Raw genomic sequence first — 23,787 nt, 5'->3', positions numbered from 1 at the left:
GTGGTAAATTACATTTTAATGGCATCGGACCCAGGCTCTGCATCTGTCCTCGTGCTCCTAGACCTTAGTGCTGCTTTTGATACAATCAATCACCACATTCTTTTGGAGAGATTGGAAACCCAAATTGGTCTACACGGACAAGTTCTGGAATGGTTTAGATCTTATCTGTCGGCAAGATATCAGTTTGTCTCTGTGAATGGTTTGTCTTCTGACAAATCAACTGTAAATTTCGGTGTTCCTCAAGGTTCCGTTTTAGGACCACTATTGTTTTCACTATATATTTTACCTCTTGGGGATGTGATTCGAAAACATAATGTTAACTTTCACTGCTATGCGGATGACACACAGCTGTACATTTCAATGAAACATGGTGAAGCCCCAAAATTGCCCTCGCTAGAAGCATGTGTTTCAGACATAAGGAAGTGGATGGCTGCAAACTTTCTACTATTAAACTCGGACAAAACAGAGATGCTTGTTCTAGGTCCCAAGAAACAAAGAGATCTTCTGTTGAATCTGACAATTAATCTTAATGGTTGTACAGTCGTCTCAAATAAAACTGTGAAGGACTTCGGCGTTACTCTGGACCCTGATCTCTCTTTTGAAGAACATATTTTCCTAGCCACCGTGCTTCTACACCTGCATTGCTTGCTGTTTGGGGTTTTAGGCTGGGTTTCTGTACAGCACTTTGAGATATCAGCTGATGTTCGAAGAGCTGTATAAATAAATTTGATTTGATCAGTTCCAATTTAATAAGAGTTAGACATTAAAAGGAATAGGAAATCTTCAAAGACTTCTAAAGAGAATTGTCCTCTAAAGAGTGGAGTAAAAAACATGCATTATGGTTATCAGCATGCGGGGCTATAGATAGATAGACTGATAAAGTGCAGTGTCAGAGTTACATACTGTAGGTAAGTGTTAGCAGCAGCACTGACCTGTCCAGGGGTACTGGAGTCACACACAGACGTTGTGTACTGCCTGTCCAACTCTGGTGCATTATCATTCTGGTCCAGTGTCTCTATGGCAACCACAACTCTGGTCACAAGGTTAGGATTGTCTGGAACAGGGAAGGAGTGCCTGGTGAGTTCAACATCAACTTCATTACAGCTTTTCACAGCTCTCACCCCAGGGCTACAATGAGTGATATGGGGGGAAAACATGACTGTACTAAGCCAGAGTGCGTGTATTTCCTCGGGGCGGCTGAAGCTGAGAGGAGAAGGTGGGGGGGCCTCATACCTCTCTGTGTGGCGATGACAGTGATATTATGCCACTGCTCGCGCTCCCGGTCCAACTCCATCACCGTGGTGATAAGGCCGCTGTCAGATGCTATACGGAACAGAGCCTCAGGGTCAGACTGAGGGTCAATAGAGTACCTGAGAGAGTGACGGGGGTGGGGGGAGAAAATGTGAGTGAGTGAAGGACAGATTGACTGACTGACGGACGGACTGACTGGCTGAGTGTAGGCTACCTGATGTTGGAGCTTTGTCCCGTGTCTGGGTCCACAGCAGATACCCGACCCACACTGCAGACAGGAGGACAGTTCTCAGGCACATCTAGACGGTAACGTGACCGGGAGAAGCGTGGGGGCTCGTCTGCGTTGAGGACCATGACCCGTACGTTCGCCCGGTCCTTAAAGGGACCCTTCCGTAGGAACCGTGCGTCCACTATGGGATTCATAACCTCCACTGAGAACGAGTAGGAACCGCACCTCTCATAGTCGAGCAGCTGAGGAGAGAAATACAGTACAACCAATTAGATTTGGCTTATGTCCTTCCCTATAACCAGTTTTGTCTACTAATTCTCTCTTTCTCCTTTGCTCGAACACTCTCTTCTTCTTTTCATCGTGCCCCTTCCCCTTGTTCCATAATTCATTTGCTCCCATGTTGATTCATCATTCCCACATTCTATCTCATTCTCTCACCCTCATCTCACACACTTTGTTAAATGGAGCTTGCGATGCCCCATGTACTCGACACCACACAGAGGAAAACACAGGCTCACAACCTATTTTCTGGTTGGCGATTTCCAATTCAACTGCTAGATGGAATCTTCCATTTTTCAAATAGCTGTGCATAAATTCCAGGGTATTTGGATCTCTTTTTTTGTCTATTTCCGAGCAAACCAAGGTGAGATATGTTTTGTTTAAGTTAATTAAGTTTGTGACATTGCCTGCAATCAGGAAGAATGACTGCTAGGAAGAATGACTGAGGAAAAAAACGTTAAAATACTGTTTCCAGACCAAATATTTCTTTATTCAAAGCATCCTATTATCAGACCTGATTGTTGCTGACTGAAGTCTCTGCAGGCAACACTGTCCTGCTGTTTTCTATGTCTTTCACTGAATTAACTTCCTGGTTAGAGTAGCTTGGAGGAGCAATGCTTAGTTTAGCCTCTCATTTTATACCATTGTGGATGTTTTTTGACTTGAGTCTGATTAAGAGCTATATAACTTATTGCTCACCTTGTTTAACACAATGACAGCCTCTTGGTCTCTTCCGGTGATGTTAAATGTGTCCCCCTCCTCTCCGTCCAGGATGGTATATTCCAGCATGGCGTTCTCTCCCAGATCAGCATCTGTGGCCGAGAGGCGACCCACCTCCACCCCTGGTGCTGCCAGCTCAGAGATAGAGAACGACCAGGCACCTACAGCGAGGGAGAGAGAACGAGAGAGCAAGAGAGAGAGAGAGAGCGAGCGAGAGAACGAGAGAGAGCGAAAGAGAGAGAGAGAGAGAGAGACCACACAGATGAGTCACAGGGCATAGACAAACCATTTAGATCCTAAAATGAGAGTAGTCATTCCAGTAGTCCTCAGGGAAAATGTTTACAGTAATGATGAAAACCAGGGTAGCCTAGTGGTTAGAGCGTTGGACTAGTAACCGGAAGGTTGTAAGTTCAAATCCCAGAGCTGACAAGGTACAAATCTGTCGTTCTGCCCCTGAACAGGCAGTTAACCCACTGTTCCTAGGCCGCCATTGCAAATAAGAATTGGTTCTTAACTGACTTGCCTAGTTAAATAAAGGTCAAAGAAAAAAAAAGGGGGAAAAAAAGCCAAACTTCTCTGCGAGTATCCTGTATCCAAGGAAACGGCAGCCAACGTGCAGTAGTCTGGCTCTCAGCGATGAGTCTGCCTGTCTCTCTTTGATTCTACACAGTAAGTGACTAACTGTAGTATTCCTACCATGGTCTCCCTCTAAACAGTATGGAAAGGACACTTGTTAATCATTCAAAAGCTTTGCGAATTCAAACACACACGTCTCTATCTCCACAGATGAAACAAATACGCTTGTTTAGACTCACTCTGCATTAGTGTCAGATAGAGAATCATGAACATGCCCACAGTGAGCTACAGTAGGACAGCTATAGTGCCTAATAAATACTGTGCATTTGGAATTATGAAATTGCTTGCGAGAGAGAGAGAGCGGGCTGGGTGAAGTCAAGAAAGAGAGGAAGGGGAGAGTGTGAGAGAGAAGGACATATATTACAGAGGAATGTAATTGTATGACTGAGAATGTTACATTCTGTAGTGATTCTACTGTCTGTTGGAGCAGAAACAACTGGATGGCAGATAAAATATGAATAGAATAGAATGCAGAAGCGCTTGGATAAGAAAAGACTTCATGATCTCTCACTGTTTTTCCAGGAAGAGCTTCGTGTTGAGAAATCTCATAATATGTTATCAACTCAGATGGTGATGACGGTGAGGAGGAGGAAGAAGAGATAAGCAGCTCGTTCATGGAATTGAATCATTAGTTTGCAATGAGGAAACACGAGCCATATGCACACATCAAGGAACACTCCATAAAATGGCTTCAAAATCCACTATAAGCACAGCGCTGCTGTGTGACAATCCTGGCAGAGAAGATCCTAAAGGTGCTGTTAGTAGCAGCGAGAGATCAGTGCACCATCACAAGTGCCACATTGCAAGGCATTTCATCACTCTAATCATACACATACACACACACACACACACACACACACAAAATCAGACAAGCACACATGTAAAATCAAAAACACAAGATCACACACACGCACACGCAAAATCACGCACAGACACACACAGAAACACGCACACAGAGAGAGAGAGAATACAGAAATATGTCCTAAGAATGTTTCAACTGGAGTTATAGAAGTTGAAAGCCATAACCGCAATAGCATGACAATGGCCAATAACAAAACCATAACTGTAATGTTCTCACTCTTTCTGAAGTGAGGGGGGTTGTCGTTGACATCACTCAGCCTCACAGTGACTGTGGTCGTCCCTGACATCCCCCCCAGGTGCCCCCCCATGTCTTTGGCCTCAAGGACGACCAGATAGGTGTCCTGACTCTCCCTGTCCATGTCAGTTACAGCAGTACGCAGGACACCTGGCAGAGAGGACGATGAGAGGACAGTACATAAGCACATGATGCATTACATTACATCACAGCTGAAGGGACAAGCAGACCTAAATGCTGTAGTGGGATGAGTCACCTGCTTTAATGTCACATATAGCCATGTCACAAGCCTTTATGTCAGGGGTAGGCGACAAGAATCAACCCCGGGCTGTTTTTGTCGGAGCGGATGTTCGGGGGAGCCAGAACATAATTATAATATTTTTAGACTACAAATTGAACACAACTAAGCCCAAAAGGAGATTGTATTTACTTTAAGAGATGATTACATTTTATTAGAACACATTTTGGACCGCAGGCTACCTGTTGCTGACCCCTGCTTTAAGTAGAGTACACAGAATACATACAGACCACAGAAGTTACACCACGCGATATTTTTACAAATCAAAGGGGCATACTGTAGTGTCAGTTCATCAGCATGGCTACCATATGGTTAACATGTAGCTTGATAAGAGTCTGCATTGCAGGCCCACCAGACCTGTCTGAGGATCCACAGAGAAATACTGCTGGCCCTGGGTCACAGCATACACCAGCCTGGCACTGTTACCATACGTAGGGTCGTCTGCGTCCGTGGCTGTCACCTGGATTATGGATGTACCTGTTGGAGAGAGATGGATTGGTGAGACTTCAGGAATGACTAATAAGCCCTTGAGGCAGCTTGTCTAGACTGTAATGTAAATCACAGATCAAGACTGAAGCTCTGTCTGTCACATGTAATACCTATATTGGCCATCTCGGGCACGGTGGTGCTGTATGGCTCGTTCTGGAAGACAGGAGGGTTGTCATTGATGTCCTGCACTCTGATGATGAACATGGACGAGGGTTCGAGGGCGTGGCCCGTCTGGCGGTCGGTTACCGTGGCGATGAGGCGGTACTGGTCCTTCTCTTCTCGGTCCAGGGACTTGGTGACGTGGATGTTGCCCGTGTTCCCATCGATGACAAACACAGACCCCACCCCCTCTCCTTCTAAGATGTACTTGGTGCGCCCATCACCTCGGTCCATATCTGTGTGCAGCTGCAGGAGATATATGTGTATAGAGAAGAGAAGTATAAAGTCAGAAAATATCTATGGATTCTGCATTGAGCCTCGCCCAATGAGTGGCTTCAGTTCTCTATGATCCTTTCTCTAAAAAGAGGGTTTACAGTTGAACTTATGCTTTGTTGTTTGACATATTGTGTCCAAGCCACCACTGACTCAGAAAATGCATCCCTCATTTCGGTAATTGATCATCTACCTAAACAATAGTTTGTGAAATCAGCGGTTGAATCAAGTCCAAGATGTGGTGTTCAGTCAGTGTGAATTGAATGGCACCAGGTGTGAAGGGGACAGAGGGGGCCAGAATGTGTACTGATGCGTACAGCTAATTAACTCATTGGACCAAATAGGCCACCGGGGGATTGTTAGGGGGTGAGAGCACATGACTGTGGACAGTGGCCCCCAAATGTCGCTCTGTCTGTCTTCTGTTCTGTTCATCAGTCTGTTTTCGTTCCCTCTCTGAATCCATCTGTTTGCCTGTCTATGTATCTCTACCTTTGTCTTTCTGTCACCCTCTCTCTCTCAATTCAATTCAAGGGGCATTATTGACATGGGAAACGTGTTTACATTGCCAAAGCAAGTGGCAATAGAAAATAAAACAAAAGTGAAATTAAAAATTAACATTTCAAAATGTCATATTACAGTGGGGCAAAAAAAGTACTTAGTCAGCCACCAATTGTGCAAGTTCTCCCACTTAAAAAGATGAGACAGGCCTGTAATTTTCATCATAGGTACACTTCAACTATGACAGACAAAATGAGAAAAAAAATCCAGAAAATCACATTGTAGGATTTTTAATGAATTTATTTGCAAATTATGGTGGAAAATAAGTATTTGGTCAATAACAAAAGTTTATCTCAATACTTTGTAGAGGTCAAACATTTTCACACACTGTTGCTGGTATTTTGGCACATTCCTCAATGCAGATCTCCTCTAGAGCAGTAATGTTTTGGGGCTGTTGCTGGGCAACACAGACTTTCAACTCCCTCCAAAGATTTTCTATGGGGTTGGCTAAGACTGGCTAGGCCACACCAGGACCTTGATATGCTTCTTACGAAGCCACTCCTTCGTTGCCCGGGCTGTGTGTTTGGGATCATTGTCATGCTGAAAGACCCAGCCATGTTTCATCTTCAATGCCCTTGCTGATGGAAGGAGGTTTTCACTCAAAATCTCACGATACATGGCCCCATTCATTCTTTCCTTTACACGGATCAGTCGTCCTGGTCCCTTTGCAGAAAAACAGCCCCAAAGCATAATGTTTCCACCCCCATGCTTCACAATAGATATGGTGTTCTTTGGATGCAACTCAGCATTCTTTGTCCTCCAAACACAACGAGTTGAGTTTTTACCAAAAAGTTATATTTTGGTTTCATCTGACCATATGACATTCTCCCAATCTTCTTCTGGATCATCTAAATGCTCTCTCGCAAACTTCAGACGGGCCTGGACATGTTCTGGCTTAAGCAGGGGGACACGTCTGGCACTGCAGAATTTGAGTCCCTGGCGGCGTAGTGTGTTACTGATAGTAGGCGTTGTTACTTTGGTCCCAGCTCTCTGCAGGTCATTCACTAGGTCCCCCCGTGTGGTTCTGGGATTTTTGCTCACCGTTCTTGTGATCATTTTGACCGCACAGGGTGAGATCTTGCGTGGAGCCCCAGATCGAGGGTGATTATCAGTGGTCTTGTATGTCTTCCATTTCCTAATAATTGCTCCCACAGTTGATTTCTTCAAACCAAGCTGCTTACCTATTGCAGATTCAGTCTTCCCAGCCTGGTGCAGGTCTACAATTTTGTTTCTGGTGTCCTTTGACTGCTCTTTGGTCTTGGCCATAGTGGAGTTTGGAGTGTGATTGTTTGAGGTTGTGGGCAGGTGTCTTTTATACTGATAACAAGTTCAAACAGGTGCAATTAATACAGGTAACGAGTGGAGGACAGAGGAGCCTTTTAAAGAAGAAGTTACAGGTCTGTGAGAGCCAGAAATCTTGCTTGTTTGTAGGTGACCAAATACTTATTTTCCACCATAATTTGCAAATAAATTCATAAAAAATCCTACAATGTGATTTTCTGGATTTTTTTCTCTCATTTTGTCTGTCATAGTTGAAGTGTACCTATGATGAAAATTACAGGCCTCTCTCATCTTTTTAAGTGGGAGAACTTGCACAATTGGTGGCTGACAAAATACTTTTTTGCCCCACTGTATGTCTATATACAGTGTTGTAACGACATGCAAATTGTTAAAGTAAAAAATAGAAAATAAATAAACATTAATATGTGTTGTATTTACAATGGTGTTTGTTCTTCACTGGTTGCACTTTTCTTGTGACAACAGGTCACAAATCTTGCTGCTGTGATGGCACACTGTGGTATTTCACCCAATATATTTTGGAGTTCATCAAATTTGGATATGTTTTCGAATTCTTTGTGGGTCTGTGTAATCTGAGGGAAATATGTGTCTCTAATATGGTCATACATTTGGCAGGAGGTTAGGAAGTGCAACTCAGTTTACACTTTTGTGGGCAGTGTGCACATAGCCTGTCTTCTCTTGAGAGACAGGTCTGCATATGGCGGCCTTTCTCAATAGCAAGGCTATGCTCACTGTCATGACTATCCTGACCAGGTCAGGTTACAGGAGACCACAACCCTACAGATTATATCTCAACCTCAACAGAGGAGGAGAGATCTAGGGGCCTGAAGATGTGGGGTTTTATGACCCCTCACGCCCCTGGTAAATCTTAGGCCACACAACATTCCTGTGTCCCCTCAATATGGAGAACCAACCTCAGAACATTGAACATGCAATAAATGGACTTTGGAACAATGGTTTCCGTTCAGCCACAATGGTGGTCATGACGATAGATGGAATATGAAAATGTATGTCATTTTTGTTTTGTTATTAAAGGTTAATAGATGATGTTATTACGAAAACATTGTAACGTTAAGAGTTTTCCTAGTATATGTTTGATGTTTATACATTGTATGTTGTGTGGAAAATGTCCAAATCAAAGAGAATGTTTTGGTAAAGATGAAATGTAAAGTTAGTTGTCTAAAATTGGATTTGAGTAAAATCTAGACCTTGCCCTTAACTTGGTACGCCCAGAGAATTGCCCTAAAGGCGGTTACGCCCACGTCTGACCCGAGGTTATAAAACCTGTGAGTGAAGAATTAACAGATGAGACTAAGTGACCCAAGCTGCAGTCGAGGTCTAAAAAGTCAACAAACCCAAAATGCAACACAAGTTTGAAGACAAAGAAATCTTTTTCTACCCAAGCTACAGATGAGTAGCTGTGTCTAAGCGGGTGAATTCAAGTCGAACCACCTAGCCCCCACTCCCCATCGAATCGTGGTATCGACAATGTTTAATTCCTACGCTGTGAGCTCTGAGCTACAGAGCTGTCTGTCCTCAGAAGAGCCCTTCCAGAGCGAGGGCGAGGGAACAGACGCCTAAGCCAAAAGGACACTGACATCGTGAGGATGACCAGAGAGTTGCATCGGAGAAGTGCGTCATTGAGCAGCCTGAATGGTCCACGCGGAGAATCCACGGAGACCTTCCCCACGTAATTACATCATTATATGCTGACCCATAAGAGCGGCAGTTTGGGGCAAGGCTAGGGTTAGAATATCCATAGCTGACAAATTCACCCAAATGTATATTTCTCTTGTGTACTTTTTGTAATTTTCTCTCTCTTTTAAATCCCCATTTTGGGTAACACGCGCCATAGTGTGTTGGCCCGTTATACTAATTTCTAAACAATAGCCTAGAATGTGTTTTTGTGTATGTATCTTTTATCATCATTTTAGCTTTCTAGTAAATAAATACTCAACTAAATTGGTGTGGTAGGAACTCATTGGTGAGACCCGGGTCCGTGCAGATTCCCGGATTATGCGTCGTTCAGAACGAGACTGTAGAGGCAACTGATTAATTAGTGGCTGTTGTAAAATCGATTGAGTTAATCGAGTTAATTTGGGAAATAGAAACTCAGTAAAACACATTTTACTAGTCAGTTGACATACATTTTCAAATGTTTTTTGATCATTTTAACCGCACACTTATTGTTTGTGTACATGGATTTTATAATGCCGTATGTTTTTCCCCCAAAACCGCTTTCCATCATTTTGTGTCAAAACTTTTTTGAAATCAAAAAGCATGAGAAGACTTTGCCTTTGTTTTGGTTTGTTTGTCAATTAGGGTGTGCAGGGTGAATATGTGGTCTGTCATAAGGTATTTTGGTAAAAAGCCAATTTGACATTTGCTCAGTACATTGTTTTCACTGTGGAAATGCACAAGTCTGCTGTTAATGATAACGCAAGGTTGCTGTTAATGATAACGCAAGGTTGCTGTTAATGATAACGCAAGGTTGCTGTTAATGATAACGCAAGGTTGCTGTTAATGATAACGCAAGGTTGCTGTTGATGATAACGCAAGGTTGCTGTTGATGATAACGCAAGGTTGCTGTTGATGATAACGCAAGGTTGCTGTTGATGATAACGCAAGTCTGCTGTTAATGATAACGCAAGGTTGCTGTTAATGATAACGCAAGGTTGCTGTTAATGATAACGCAAGTTTGCTGTTAATGATAACGCAAGGTTGCTGTTAATGATAACGCAAGGTTGCTGTTAATGATAACGCAAGGTTGCTGTTAATGATAACGCAAGGTTGCTGTTAATGATAACGCAAGGTTGCTGTTGATGATAACGCAAGGTTGCTGTTGATGATAACGCAAGGTTGCTGTTAATGATAACGCAAGGTTGCTGTTGATGATAACGCAAGGTTGCTGTTGATGATAACGCAAGGTTGCTGTTAATGATAACGCAAGGTTGCTGTTGATGATAACGCAAGGTTGCTGTTGATGATAACGCAAGGTTGCTGTTAATGATAACGCAAGGTTGCTGTTGATGATAACGCAAGGTTGCTGTTAATGATAACGCAAGGTTGCTGTTAATGATAACGCAAGGTTGCTGTTGACGCATATTATTCTTGTTTTTATCTCTTCGTTTTTTTGGGGGTGGGGCATTTTTCTTATAACTACATTGTTGGTTAAGGGCTTGTAAGTAAGCTTTTCAAGGTCTACACCTGTTGTATTCGGCGCATGTGATAAATCAAATTTGATTTGATATCCCACGGTAGTTATTGGGGTGAAATTTGTCTCTCTTTCTGAGAACGCACCTCTGACAAGTCCATCTGCCATCTGTTTCTCTCTTTCTGTCTGTCTACCTGTCTCTGTGTGTCTGCCCATTTTACTTTGCAGTGAAGAATGCTAGCTTGTTCAGTTTTGAATAGCAGTAGGGGGATATTACAGGGAGCTTGGTGGGTAAAAGGCCAGACACACAGAAATAGAAAGCTAAAGAGATTACTCAGCCTTCATCACACAAGGAAGGCTTTCTGACCAGGAACCTTCACATCTTGCACCACACGTAATGCACTTCTGCACATGCTCATAATCCACTAGGCTTACTCACATCCCATCCTTTCCTCCCCTCCACTGCAGACCCTCCATCTTAGACCAACACAACCTCTGTCTAATGAACCACAACTGATTATTTTAACTATAGTAAGTAGCATGGGTTGTTTGCTATTTGCTGAGCAATATTACTGCAGGTTTTCACATCAATTAAGGTCTGTATATATACTGTAGGTTCTTTCATATGGAAACAGCTTTGTGGTCTCTGTCGTTATTACATTTTTCACTTGAGAATTACGCACAAGCCAAGCCATGGGCAAGGAAAATTGTTAATATTATAATGTGACATAAGCCTGGAGAGAGCAAGCATAAGAAAGTATTATGGCCCCTAGGCCTTTAATCACATAGCTGTGCATTTATTCTAGCCAAGAATACCAAAATGGTGCATAAAAACATTGGTATACATGTCAACTGTAATTCATAAACCCTGGGTGTATACAACCAAGTGTGTCTGTGTGCAACTGTGATATGTGTGTTAGAGAGAGCGAGTCAGTGTGTGTATGTGTGTAGTTGAGCGTGCAGTTAGGGATTAAAGAAACACACGTAAGAAATGATATATATTCTTCCTCCTTAAATCTGCTTTGATTCGGATCCCATACATCACCACGAGAGACATCTTTGTCAGTCTCCTTCCCTATCTTACTCTCCTAACACCCTTCCCTCCTAGCCCCCACACAGTCTCTCACCAACCCCTACCCTCCTCGTCTCAATCTAATTGCTAGCTCAGTCCTGCTGTGCATCAGTCGCCATGGCAAAAAAAAATCCTCTGTGGGGTTAAAACTTAACCAATCCATTAAAACATGTGTTTTTTTCTTGTTGAAATGATCTCTCCGTTGTCCCTCTCCCCCACTCTCGTTCATCTCAATGTTCTCTTCTCCTTGCTCTTACAGTGTGGCAGGGATCTTCAGTCCATCTTCACCTTGCTGATTTTCTCTCCCAGTAAAATTCTCATTCATTGCCATGATGTATCTTACCCCCTCGCTCACCGTTTCTAGCAATGTCTTTCAAACGGCAGAGCACACACACTCTACACGTGTATGTGAATCTGGGCATTGATGTATGTATGATCTTATCAAACTCATAGCCCTAACAAGCTGGAACATGTTTGACATAACATCCAAGCAACATCCTTGCCATCTCAAGCCCTGAATCAGACTTGCGCACTTACTACAACAACAAGAAAGAGTGTCTCCACCGACCGCACTGACATCCCTCCCTGACTGTATCAATAACAGGCAGAGAGGAAGATGAAACATTTACGATGTGAACACAGTGTTGGTTGGGGAGGCTCCAAACTGTGGTGTCACAATAAAGTACGCTGCCTGCTACTGTGAGTTGGCAGAGTTCCCTGTAAGCGTCACAGCTAATATAATCCACACACACACTAAAGCTGCCAACAGATGCATTAGCAGCCCAACACTTTGCCTGTGAAGTGCTACAAGTAACTTCCACAGATCTAGATGGTTCAGGTGTGCTCTGATTTCAAACCTCCAATCATCGCATCATCACACTGGCTGAACACTGACTTCCTGTCAGCTCTGTGGTGTGTTGTTGGTGTGGTGCGACCTACCATACCTATTGGCTAACCTTAATGAAGTAATGTATGTCAACTGACTAGTAGTGTACTGAAGTGGTTCCCAAACTGTGGGGTGTGCGAAGGACCACCCCGCCCTACTTACTCCTGGAAATTGTAGTAGTAGAATGCACAAGGTGCTATTTTGGGAATTGGGTAGTGCATCAGCAGTTTTCCTCGTCATGTCAGTCATTGCAGGTCTTAGAGAGATCATTTCCAGATTAACTAGCCCGTGTCAGCTAATGCTTTTTAGCTCGGTTTTTTAGCCAATGTTGTAATGTTTGGGTCAATCAAACATCACATGAACACACACACATTAATTTAAGACATGGCAAAATGTGTAGAATTGTAGGAAATAAGCTTTAATTCTACAAAATTGTCTCTTTGCCAACAAGAGGGGTGTGAACATTGTGTGTCATAAACAGTGCTTGTGCCTATAGAAATAGACGTGGGGGGTGCCGGATGTTCACCATGAATGCTAGAAGGGGGGCTTGAGTGAAAAAGTTTGGGAACCCCTGGTGTGCTATATCCTCAGGCTGTTGTTCTAGGAATTGACCAAATATACATTTATGGATATTTCTGATAACACTGAAATCATGACATTGGTTGTGAATAGGTCTTACCCGTCCGATGAGCACTGGCTCTGGTCCTCTGTACTCCTCAATGACAAAGAACTGGTTCCACTGCCAGCTCCGCTTACGACGAGAGCGAGACCCCACCCCTGTTAGAGTTAACCCCTCCCCCCGAGAGACTAAGCCCCGCCCAGAGATACTCTCTGGGAGAACTCTGAACTCTGGATGCGAGACAGTCTGGAGTTTCACATGATGCTTGGGGTCTCCATTGGCCTCTGCCTCCATGGAATGCTGGGCCTCAAGTGACTGATTGTGAACATCCCCATTATCCACATGGTCACTCTTGGATGTAATTACATTCCATATCTTTCCAGGAGTCAAAGTTGTTTGAAGGGTAAAGTCTGGAGTTTGAGTTGATATCTGTACTATTTCATCCACGCCATTCTTTTCTTTGTCTGTTAATCCAGGAGTCAGTGGGATGTGGGTTGTCATAAGAACCTCAGCATTCTGACCATGATTCACCAGAGAGTTTTCTGCAGCCCTCAGTTCAATTTGGTCTTCCTGGCTGTTCTGAGCTGTAATCGGTAACCTAACAGTAAGTGAACTACATCCTCGCTGCTCCTCCCACATACAAACCAAAACAAGAAGAAGCACCGTTGGGGTGGTCATAGTGGAGGTGGTGTTTTAGTCAACTCTATTCAGAGATTTGTTGATCCTCTTCTTGGATTCTGTTTGTCTTCTCCCCACATTGTGATTTCCTTTGCTATCCGCAGGGTCAGTCTTTATTCTGGTTTACTTTTCACTCTCACACTAACTCATTCCCGTTCTGCTGTACACATGATGCAGGACTCCCTCCCACGGCCGCAGCAGACCGGAGCTGGATTACCTGAGTAGAGAGATAATTAGAGTAATCTTAGCTGTTTTAATTAAAAGGAGAACAAACAGCTCCGAGGTGCAGGAGGCATGAAGACATGCAGAGATGTTGACACTATTCTCATTAACTCCTCAAGACCTGAGGAGAACTGGCTGCCATTTTACAACTACACTTTGTGGGGAATATATCGCAATAGTCTGTACTGTCTGCACTGTGTTTTTGCATACAGTCTATGTGGAGATTTGTCCATCATTTAGTGTTTAGTGAGTTAGTCTGTTGTAAAATTGCAGCATACCTATTATCTATTTATAACATAATAATATAATAATATATGCCATTTAGCAGATGCTTTTATCCAAAGCGACTTACAGTCATGTGTGCATACATTCTACGTATGGGTGGTCCCGGGAATCGAACCCACTACCCTGGCGTTACAAGCGCCATGCTCTACCAACTGTGCTACAGAAGGACCACAAGGGCTCATAGATTCTCGTAACTAGTAACAAAGCATTACATCTTTTGGTTTGAAGCGTCACTGAATACTCATTGACAGAATGGGGCACATGAGACTATTGTGTTAGGTTGTGAGCTCATTATAATGCATGTAAAGGAGATTTGTCTCTGGAGGCTGAGTTTGGGCCTGAAGGGCAGAGGGTGGGGCACAGCTCCACTACTTTACTGTGTCAGACACAATTGCCACTCCATCAGATGATTGATGTCGTCCTAAAGATGGCCTCCTCATGCCTCAATGCCAAGTAGTGGAAGAAGTCCCCCTTCAAAGATTAATTGGACTCATACATATTTTAATCAATTTCTGTCATCATTTCCCAAAAGTTTAACGATCCGAGTTTCGTTAGTATTAGAGTCAGACTCCGGCCATCGATCTTGCAGGCTTTGTGCAATGAAGGCTGTCACCAACTTAAGACTGAAAATGTGTAATTAATGAATCTCTCTCTCTCTCTCTCTCTCTCTCTCTCTCTCTCTCTCTCTCTCTCTCTCTCTCTCTCTCTCTCTCTCTCTCTCTCTCTCTCTCTCTCTCTCTCTCTCTCTCTCTCTCTCTCTCTCTCTCTCTCTCTCTCTCTCTCTCTCTCTCTCTCTCTCTCTCTCTCTCTCTCTCTCTCTCTCTCTCTCTCTCTCTCTCTCTCTCTCTCTCCCTCTCTCTCTCCCTCCCTCCCTCCCTCTCTCATTTAACACACACTCATATACAATCGTACATATTTATTTCTGTCTGTAAGAACAGAATGGCTGCCAACCTACAATCCCTGACTTGCCATGCCCAAATCCTATGTTTATATTGAATAGCCTTATCTGAGCTCCATTTTACTGTGTAATTAAAACATCTGCAATTGTATTACAAAACCATTCATTTAGATGCACATGAGGGCCTAAGTTAAAACACCATTAACCCAAAATGACTGTGTAATATTTATCAGAATGTTTAATTTATTAAATGTTTTTATGTTTACGACAGGAACAGAATCCTCATTCATTCTCATTCAGCAATTGCCCTAGTTTCTTAACGCTTGATAACAAATAACTAATTTCAGCTATATATTCGACTTTGTTCTACCCCTCCCTTCCACATGAATTCTTTCGCCGAAGAGAAAAATTAACTGTTTAAAAGGAATAATGCTCTTTTTTTTGTATTTTGCACACATTAATGCCACTTCATCAATATTAATGCCAGATGTGCACTCAGTCTCTCTGAGCCGATGTGTCTGTTCCCTCATCTTTAAACCATCCCCATATACTGTATCTCCACTAAAGCTTTTACAGACATTCCCTTTCTTCTGTATACTGCTGCATCTTTGAATCCATTAATAGTACTTCCTGGCCCATTTTAAAACAGTTAGCTTTAGTGTTGTTCATATTGCTCTCATGTCTACTGCTCCACAATTACAGAAAAAAACATGTCATTTAATATTATTTTTCAGCATTTGAGATGTAAGTGTTAGTTAGAAACGTGTGTGAGGGGATCGCTGGAAAGAGATATAGAGCGATAGAGATAGATAGGCAATGAAAGACTCAGGGCGAATTGACTGTTGCTGGCTCGGAGGGGGATGATGAGTGTCACACAGGCCTAAATTGCAAATCGCTGTTTCAGTCTCACTTCACTCTGTGTCTCGCTTCACTGCAAGAAAGCTGTTTCATTTTTATTAAAAATAGACTGTGCATGTCAAGCCTTTACATATATAGAGAGAGAGTAGAGGGGGGGTAGAGAGATACAGAGAGAGGGAGGAGGAGAGGGGGTAGAGAGAGATACAGAGAGAGGGACGAGAGGGGGTAGAGAGAGAGATACAGAGAGGGGGAGGAGAGGGGGTAGAGAGAGAGATACAGAGAGGGGGAGAGGGGGTAGAGAGAGAGATACAGAGAGAGAGAGGGGGTAGAGAGAGAGATACAGAGAGAGGGAGGAGAGGGGGGGTATAGAGAGAGATACAGAGAGAGGGAGGAGGGGGGGTAGAGAGAGAGATACAGAGAGAGGGAGGAGAGGGGGGGTAGAGAGAGAGATACAGAGAGAGGGAGGAGGGGGGGGAGAGAGAGAGAGAAAGAGAGAGGGGGGAGGGGGGGGAGAGAGAGAGATAGAGAGAGAGGGAGGAGGGGGGAGATACAGAGAGAGATACAGAGAGATACAGAGAGGAGAGGTGGGGGGTAGAGAGAGATACAGAGAGAGGGAGGAGAGGGGGGGGGGTAGAGAGAGAGATACAGAGAGAGGGGGAGAGGGGGGTAGAGAGAGAGATACAGAGAGATACAGAGAGAGGGGGAGGAGTGGGAGGGAGGGGAAAAGAGAGGGAGCGAGGGGGAGATAGAGGAAGAAGAGAAGAGAGAGGGGGTATGTGATGAAGGGAGAGCTTGGCTGGCTTAAGCAACGAAGACAGGCAAAGAGATTCTGCTCCACCCGTGCGTCTCCCTGACATTCTCTTCTTCCTTCCATTCATCTTAATGTTTTAAGACTGCTCTGCCTCTCTCTCTTTACCACCTTCTCTCGTTCTCTCTCAGTGTGTAGACAGTCCTCCCATTCTGTCCAAACCAAACTGATGAGGCCTCACTGTGACTGTACTCAGCACATCACTCATCTTGCTATTGTCAACATCTGACATTCAGACAGTCAGTCAAAGCCTAAGTGGTATGACAACCTCCCAATCAAAGTGCTGTGTTGTGGCAGACGTGTGCTCGCTCTAACAATGTGTTAGTGTTTATGACTCAGCTGTACATTCACTTGACAAATTAATGAGTTCAACAAAGACTCTGGTGAATGGGGACTGTGGAATATCTATACTGGCCGTGTGTGTGTGTGTGTGTGTGTGTGTGTGTGTGTGTGTGTGTGTGTGTGTGTGTGTGTGTGTGTGTGTGTGTGTGTGTGTGTGTGTGTGTGTGTTGAGTGGAAATGACTGATAATGATCTTCTCTTCTCCTTTTTGATGTCCAAAGTCAAAGTGTTGTTGACGTGCAAATGTGGTACATGGTGTCTTATTCTAAGGGTCTGTTATTTCTCTCCCTACTTCCTCTCCTCTTGTGCCACACACACACACACACACACTCTTCAAAGCTGTTCATTAGCATACTGTAGATAGGCCTACACTGAACAGCCTGGAGCACAACCTTGTCTTGTTAGAGAATTCTGGAGCTGTGACCCCTCTGACGCATGTTAATGTGATTTACACACTTGGTCTAACTATAATAATGAATGCAACGCTAACAATTCCGAGCTACTGGCGACGCGGAGACGAGCTCATCATTTTCATTACGTGAGCGCAAATCCGTGCGGAACCAGTGCGGTCTGCAGGTGAGCGTTTTTTGCGCGCGCTCCACAACGCACGAGTCCAGGAAGGACAACAAGCTCAAACAGTCTCATGTTAAAATTAGACATTCATCCATGTTTCTCAAACGTTTAATTTCGAAGTTGTTCCAAACCTCAAATGTCCAAGTACTTAAGGTTAGGTTTAGCCATTAACTTCAAAATCTTAAGGTTAGGCATTAACTCTGAATGGTTAAGGTAAGGGTTAAGGTTTGGGATAGGCTTATAAGAAAAATATCTTGCACCAGAGGCAGATGCTTACGCCCATCCACCATCTCCAAGTGCCACTAAGGCACTGTTGGCCTTAGTGGCCGGTTTCCACTTCATCTGATGATGTCCTCAGACATGGATGGACATCTATACTAAGCGAAAATATAAAACGCAACATGCAACAATTTCTACGATTTTGCGAAGTTACAGTTAGGGCTGTTACAGTGACCATATAACCACCACACTGGCAGTCATGACCACAGTCAAATTTCATGTGACCATTTAGTCACGGTAACTAGGCGGTAGGTAACTGGTAGTTATTAGTAGCCTACCAAACTTGCTAACGGACAGTCGCTAATGGTCTTGTACTCAGCGCTCTCTAATCACTATGATATCAACGCAAATGCAATCAAAAATCAAATCAAACACTTCATGAGAGATTGGAGATGTTTGATATGGGTCTGGAAGGAGAGTTTACAGTCTAACCAGACACCTAAGTATTTGTAGTTGTCCACGTATTCTAAGTCAGAGCCGTCCAGAGTAGTGATGTTGGACAGGCGGGTAGGTGCAGGTAGCGATCGGTTGAAGAGCATGCATTTAGTTTTACTTGTATTTAAGAGCAATTGGAGGCCACGGAAGGAGAGTTGTATGGCATTGAAGCTTGCCTGGAGGGTTGTTAACACAGTGTCCAAAGAAGGGCCAGAAGTATACAGAATGGTGTCGTTTGCATAGAGGTGGATCAGAGACTCACCAGCAGCAAGAGCGACCTCATTGATGTATACAGAGAAGAGAGTCGGTCCAAGAATTGAACCCTGTGGCACCCCCATAGAGACTGCCAGAGGTCCGGACAGCAGGCCCTCCGATTTGACACACTGAACTCTATCAGAGAAGTAGTTGGTGAACCAGGCGAGGCAATCATTTGAGAAACCAAGGCTGTCGAGTCTGCCGATGAGGATTTCTACAGGCTATGCTATAAAACAGAGTTTTGATGGCCTCTATTAAAAAGAGGATCCAATCAGATTTCTATACGCTAGGCCTATTATATTTATTTCTCATCTTTCCTAATATGAAGCACATTGTTTCTCTTTACAACCGGAGTAGCCTGCCTGGCTGGCATGAAAATGAACCATGGGAAAAGCGCCCTCGCTATTCAAGTGCATACGGATTACAATGCTTTCCTCCCCCTGCACCTGTTCCAACAGATAATAATGGCCCATTCTAAATCCAAACTAATTTCACACATATATTATTTAGTGTATGTAGTCTGATTGGAGTCAGAATACTATCACTTGTGAATGATGCCCAGAATGTGCAGCCGGTGCAAGAAACAGAGCAGAGCGCGTGCCTTTTATGCAACTTTTCTTCAAATTATTATTATGTATTAGAAAATCAAAACATATAGCCTAACGTTTGTATCACAACTAAAGTTGCATTAATAAATCTAAATGAAGCATATAGGAGGACCTGTTTCTTTGTTCACCACTCAACACAGAATAGCCGCATGTGCGCACTCCTTCAAATCATTTGGGGAAACTATCCTTTCTATTTTATTCAGCTATGTTCCATTTTATTGTTCTCACTGTAAAACAATATAAAATAATGCCACGGGAATTATAAGCAATTCTTGCCTGCTAAATGAACTAGTATAGCCCACAGCTATATGGCATTGCCAGATTAAGGCCTAACATAATGACAACTCAGATTATGCTATTCTGTTCTTCTGAAATAGGCTACATTTCCTTCCTATCATATTGTTTCTTTAGACCGGCCTAAAATAAATAATTGACGTATTGTGATGGTGCAGGCTATATTAAAAGTATTTATTAGACGTTTTTATAATGTAGACACTCCATAGGTGCGCCATAGGCTGTGCGTGGAAGCCGGAGATGCTAAATGTGTTTGTTAATTAACAGTCAAATACCGTGAGATCGGCAGTTATTTGCATGACAAAATGTCATGACCACCACAGCCCTAATTACAGTTCATATAAGGAAATCAGTCAATTGAAATAAATGAATTAGGCGCTAATCTATGGATTTCACATGACTGGGCAGGGGCGCAGCCATCGGTGGGGCTGGGAGGGCATAAACCCACCCATTTAGGAGCCAGGCCCACCCAATGGGGAGCCAGGGCCATCCAATCAGAATGAGTTTTCCCCATAAAAAGGGCTTCATGACAGACAGAAATACTCCTCAGCACCCTGCCCCTCAGACAATCCCGCAGGTGAAGAAGCCAGATGTGGAGGTCCTGGGCTGGCTTGGTTATACGTGGTCTGCGGTTGTGAGGCCAGTTGGACGTACTGCCAAATTCTTTAAAACGCTGTTGGAGGTGGCTTATGTTAGAGAAATAAACATTTAATTCTCTGGCAAAAGCTCTGGTGGACATTCCTGCAGTCATCATGACAATTGCACAAAATTTGAGATATCTTGTGGCATTGTGTTGTGTGACAGAACTGCACATTTGAGTGGCCTTTTATTGTCTCCAGCACAAGGTGCACATGTGTAATGATCATGCTGTTTAATAAACTTCTTGATATGCCACACCTGTCAGATGGATGGATTGATTATCTTGACAACGGCTAAAATGCTCACGAACAGGGATGTAAACAAATATGTGCACAACACTTGGAGAAATAAGCTTTTTGTGTGTATGTTAAATTTCTGGAATCTTTTATTTCAGCTCATGAAACATGGGGCGGTGGTTAGAGCGTTGGACTAGTAACCGATAGGTTGGAAGTTCATATCCCGAGCTGACAAGGTACAAATCTGTCGTTCTGCCCCTGAACAGGCAGTTAACCCACTGTTCCTAGGCCGTCATTGAAAATAAGAATTTGTTCTTAACTGACTTGCCTAGTTAAATAAAAGGTAAAAATAAATAAATGGGACCAACAGTTTATATTTTTTTGTTCATCGTAATTGTGACTTGTCTGGGTAGGAAGGGAAGCTGACTATCACATTAAAACAGTCGTTACTAGTTACCTAAGCAACAAAGTCATAAAGCCCACCTATTTGCACAATTTATCTTCTTAAAATCTGGTTTTAAACCTAACCACAGTGCTAACCTTATGCCTAACCCTAAGCTTAATTAGGACCAAAAAGCTTTTTATTTTTTTCATTAATGTTTACGATATTTGTGGTTGTGGAAACCCATAGGTACCATATGTCAAATCTCCGCGCTTAGTTTAGTCAACCAGAACATCCGCAGTTTGGTCCCTTCCAACGGATCTCCTGGATAACTCTGTATTATGTCTACATTATTATGTCTGCTAAAACAGCTGCTAAAACAGCTGATATCTGAAGACAAACATTCTTATGCACATTGTATTTGACACACAATTTTGGCTTTTTGTCAGATTCACCACCATGGAACATGTATCGACATTGGAAGAAACATTTATTCGCATGCATAAGACTGTCAACAGCAGCTATAATAAATTGAATAACTGATACCCCATTTATTCCGTAAAATGCATCGGCTACAGTGAAAGTAAGCTACAAATAAAACTGAATCCCATTATTGAAAAAGAAAACGTTTTGTCCCGATGCATTTTTCTCATGCGAATTTCAATCTTACCTTTTAATACAGATATAATTGGGTAGCTCCTTCGTCTGCCAGCGATTTAAGTAAACGCGCAGAATGAAATACAACTAGATTCCAAAGTGGGGAAGCCGGTGTTCTTCACTGGGTGCCTTTAAGCGCGCGCTCTCACTCTGGTGCTCGTGAGACTGTTCCAGTAAATTACATATCACTCCCCCTCTATCCTCACATACCCCTATCCTTCTCGCGCGGCTGACAGTTTGATTCTCGTTTTTGGGGATATTATAGGCTACTATTTTTTCAGCCTTCATGCCACAATGTAATTGTGGGCATGTTTGCTTTGCATCCTGTGAATGCGTATCCTATTCTTGTACTTTCTCATCCTAACGCCTGTGATCCAGTATATATTATCACTGCAGTCCAGTGGTTGCATGCATCAGCCAAACGTAAACAATGTGGTCTTTTTTTTTGTCATGGGAAAGTTAAATAGTTTTAGAGCCAGGAAAATAGTCTGTCAGCTTGCAGCCTTGCACTCTTAAATAAGAATGCTCAGCAGTAGTCCTCTCCCCATCAGTTACTCTTCAATTATCTCTTCAATAGCTGTTGAAAGAGGGACAAAAGAATATGCTGAGTTGAGTAAAACTGAATACATATATTAGGCCTATACTAATGTGGTAGTAAACCATGACATGTGTACACAGGGGGGAAAACTGTTTTAGCAAGACTGCACAATTTCCCAAGTGCATGGAACCCCTGGTGGCTGTAATTGTTATGTCTGGTCTGTGTACTGAACCTTACTTTTCCTGGTACATTAATTCAGCCTTGAAAAAGGGAGAGTTGCACTATGGCTGTTTTCACGGAATTAAAATAAATATACACTGCTGTTCAAAAGTTTGGCATCACTTAGAAATGTCCTTGTTTAAAAAAAATAAGCATTTTTCTCCATTAAAATAACATGCTAACTGCTAGCTTGCCTGCCCGGTCTGCTAACTGCTTGCTTGCTAACCCGGTCTGCTAGCTGATAGCCCTTGCTAACTTCTAGCTTGCCCTGGTCTACTAACTGCTAGCCCATGCTAACTGCTTGCTTGCTAACCCGGCCTGCTAACTGTAAGCTTGCCCTGGTCTACTAGCTGCTAGCTTGTTTAGCTCCGGCCTTCTAACTGTTTGAATCGCCGTGTCCCCAGCCAGCCCAACTCACTGGACCCATATGTTCACTTGGCCACGCATGCCTCTCTCTAATATCAATATGCCTTGTCCATTACCATCCTGGTTAGTGATTACTGTCTTATTTCACTGTAGAGCCTCTAGCCCTGTTCAATATGCCTTAACCAACCATGTTGTTCCACCTCCTACATATGCAATGACATCACCTGGTTTAAACATCTCTAGAGACTATATCTCTCTCTTCATTACTCAATGCCCAGGTTTATCTCCAATGTACTCACATCCTACCTTACCTTCGTCTGTACACTATGCCTTGAATCTATGCTATCGTGCCCAGAAACCTGCTCCTTTTACTCTGTTCTGAACGTGCTAGACGGCCAGTTCGTATAGTCTTTAGCCGTACCCTTATCCTACTTCTCCTCCGTTGATGTAGAGGTTAATCCAGGTCCTGCAGTGCCTAGCTCCACTCCCACCCCCCAGGTGCTCTCATTTGTTGACTTCTGTAAACGTAAAAGCCTTGGTTTCATGCATGTTAACATTAGAAGCCTACTCCCCAAGTTTGTTTCACTCACTGCTTTGGCACACTCTGCCAACCCAGATGTCTTAGCCATGTCTGAATCCTGGCTTAGGAAAACCACCAAAAACCCTGAAATCTCCTTTGCTAACTATAACGTTTTCCTCCAAGATAGAACTGACAAAGGGGGCGGTGTTGCAATCTACTGCAAAGATAGAAAGTAATACAGAACTCTGCAGGCTAAGTCTGTACCCAAACAATTTGAGCTTCTACTTCTAAAAATTCACCTTCCAGAAACAAGTCTCTCACTGTTGCCGCTTGCTATAGACCTCCCTCTGCCCCCAGCTGTGCCCTCGATACTATAATGTGAACTGATCTGAGCTCGTGCTGCTAGGTGACCTAAACTGGGACATGCTTAACACCCCGGCCATCCTACAAACTAAGCTTGATGCCCTCAATCTCACACAAATTATCAATGAACCTACCAGGTACAACCCCAAATCAGTAAACACAGGCACCCTCATAGATGTCATTCTAACTAATTCGCCCTCCAAATACACCTCTGCTGTTTTCAATCACGATCTCTGCAATCACTGCCTCATTGCCTGCATCCGTAATGGGTCTGCGACCAAACGACCACCCCTCATCACTGTCAAACGCTCCCTG

At 43.4% G+C, this 23,787-nt stretch overlaps 1 protein-coding gene across 1 annotated transcript in view; it reads right to left on the bottom strand.

Moving 5' to 3' along the window:
• Window positions 1-22,034, bottom strand: part of LOC118359064 (cadherin-24-like) — a 29,672-nt gene extending 7,638 nt beyond the window's left edge. The window contains exons 1-9 of the mRNA XM_035737271.2: window positions 21,480-22,034; window positions 13,079-13,913; window positions 5,109-5,403; window positions 4,867-4,986; window positions 4,194-4,361; window positions 2,459-2,640; window positions 1,466-1,722; window positions 1,234-1,370; window positions 933-1,054 (exon numbers count right to left, since the gene is read on the bottom strand). Coding sequence (XP_035593164.1) covers window positions 933-1,054; window positions 1,234-1,370; window positions 1,466-1,722; window positions 2,459-2,640; window positions 4,194-4,361; window positions 4,867-4,986; window positions 5,109-5,403; window positions 13,079-13,696 — 1,899 coding nt within the window. The 5' untranslated portion in view covers window positions 13,697-13,913; window positions 21,480-22,034. The remainder of the gene's footprint in view (window positions 1-932; window positions 1,055-1,233; window positions 1,371-1,465; window positions 1,723-2,458; window positions 2,641-4,193; window positions 4,362-4,866; window positions 4,987-5,108; window positions 5,404-13,078; window positions 13,914-21,479) is intronic.
• Between the last annotated feature and the right edge of the window lie 1,753 nt (window positions 22,035-23,787).

Source organism: Oncorhynchus keta, chromosome 26 (genome assembly GCF_023373465.1).
Source record: "Oncorhynchus keta strain PuntledgeMale-10-30-2019 chromosome 26, Oket_V2, whole genome shotgun sequence".
NCBI lineage: Eukaryota > Metazoa > Chordata > Actinopteri > Salmoniformes > Salmonidae > Oncorhynchus > Oncorhynchus keta.
This window is presented reverse-complemented; position numbering and strand designations above follow the sequence as displayed.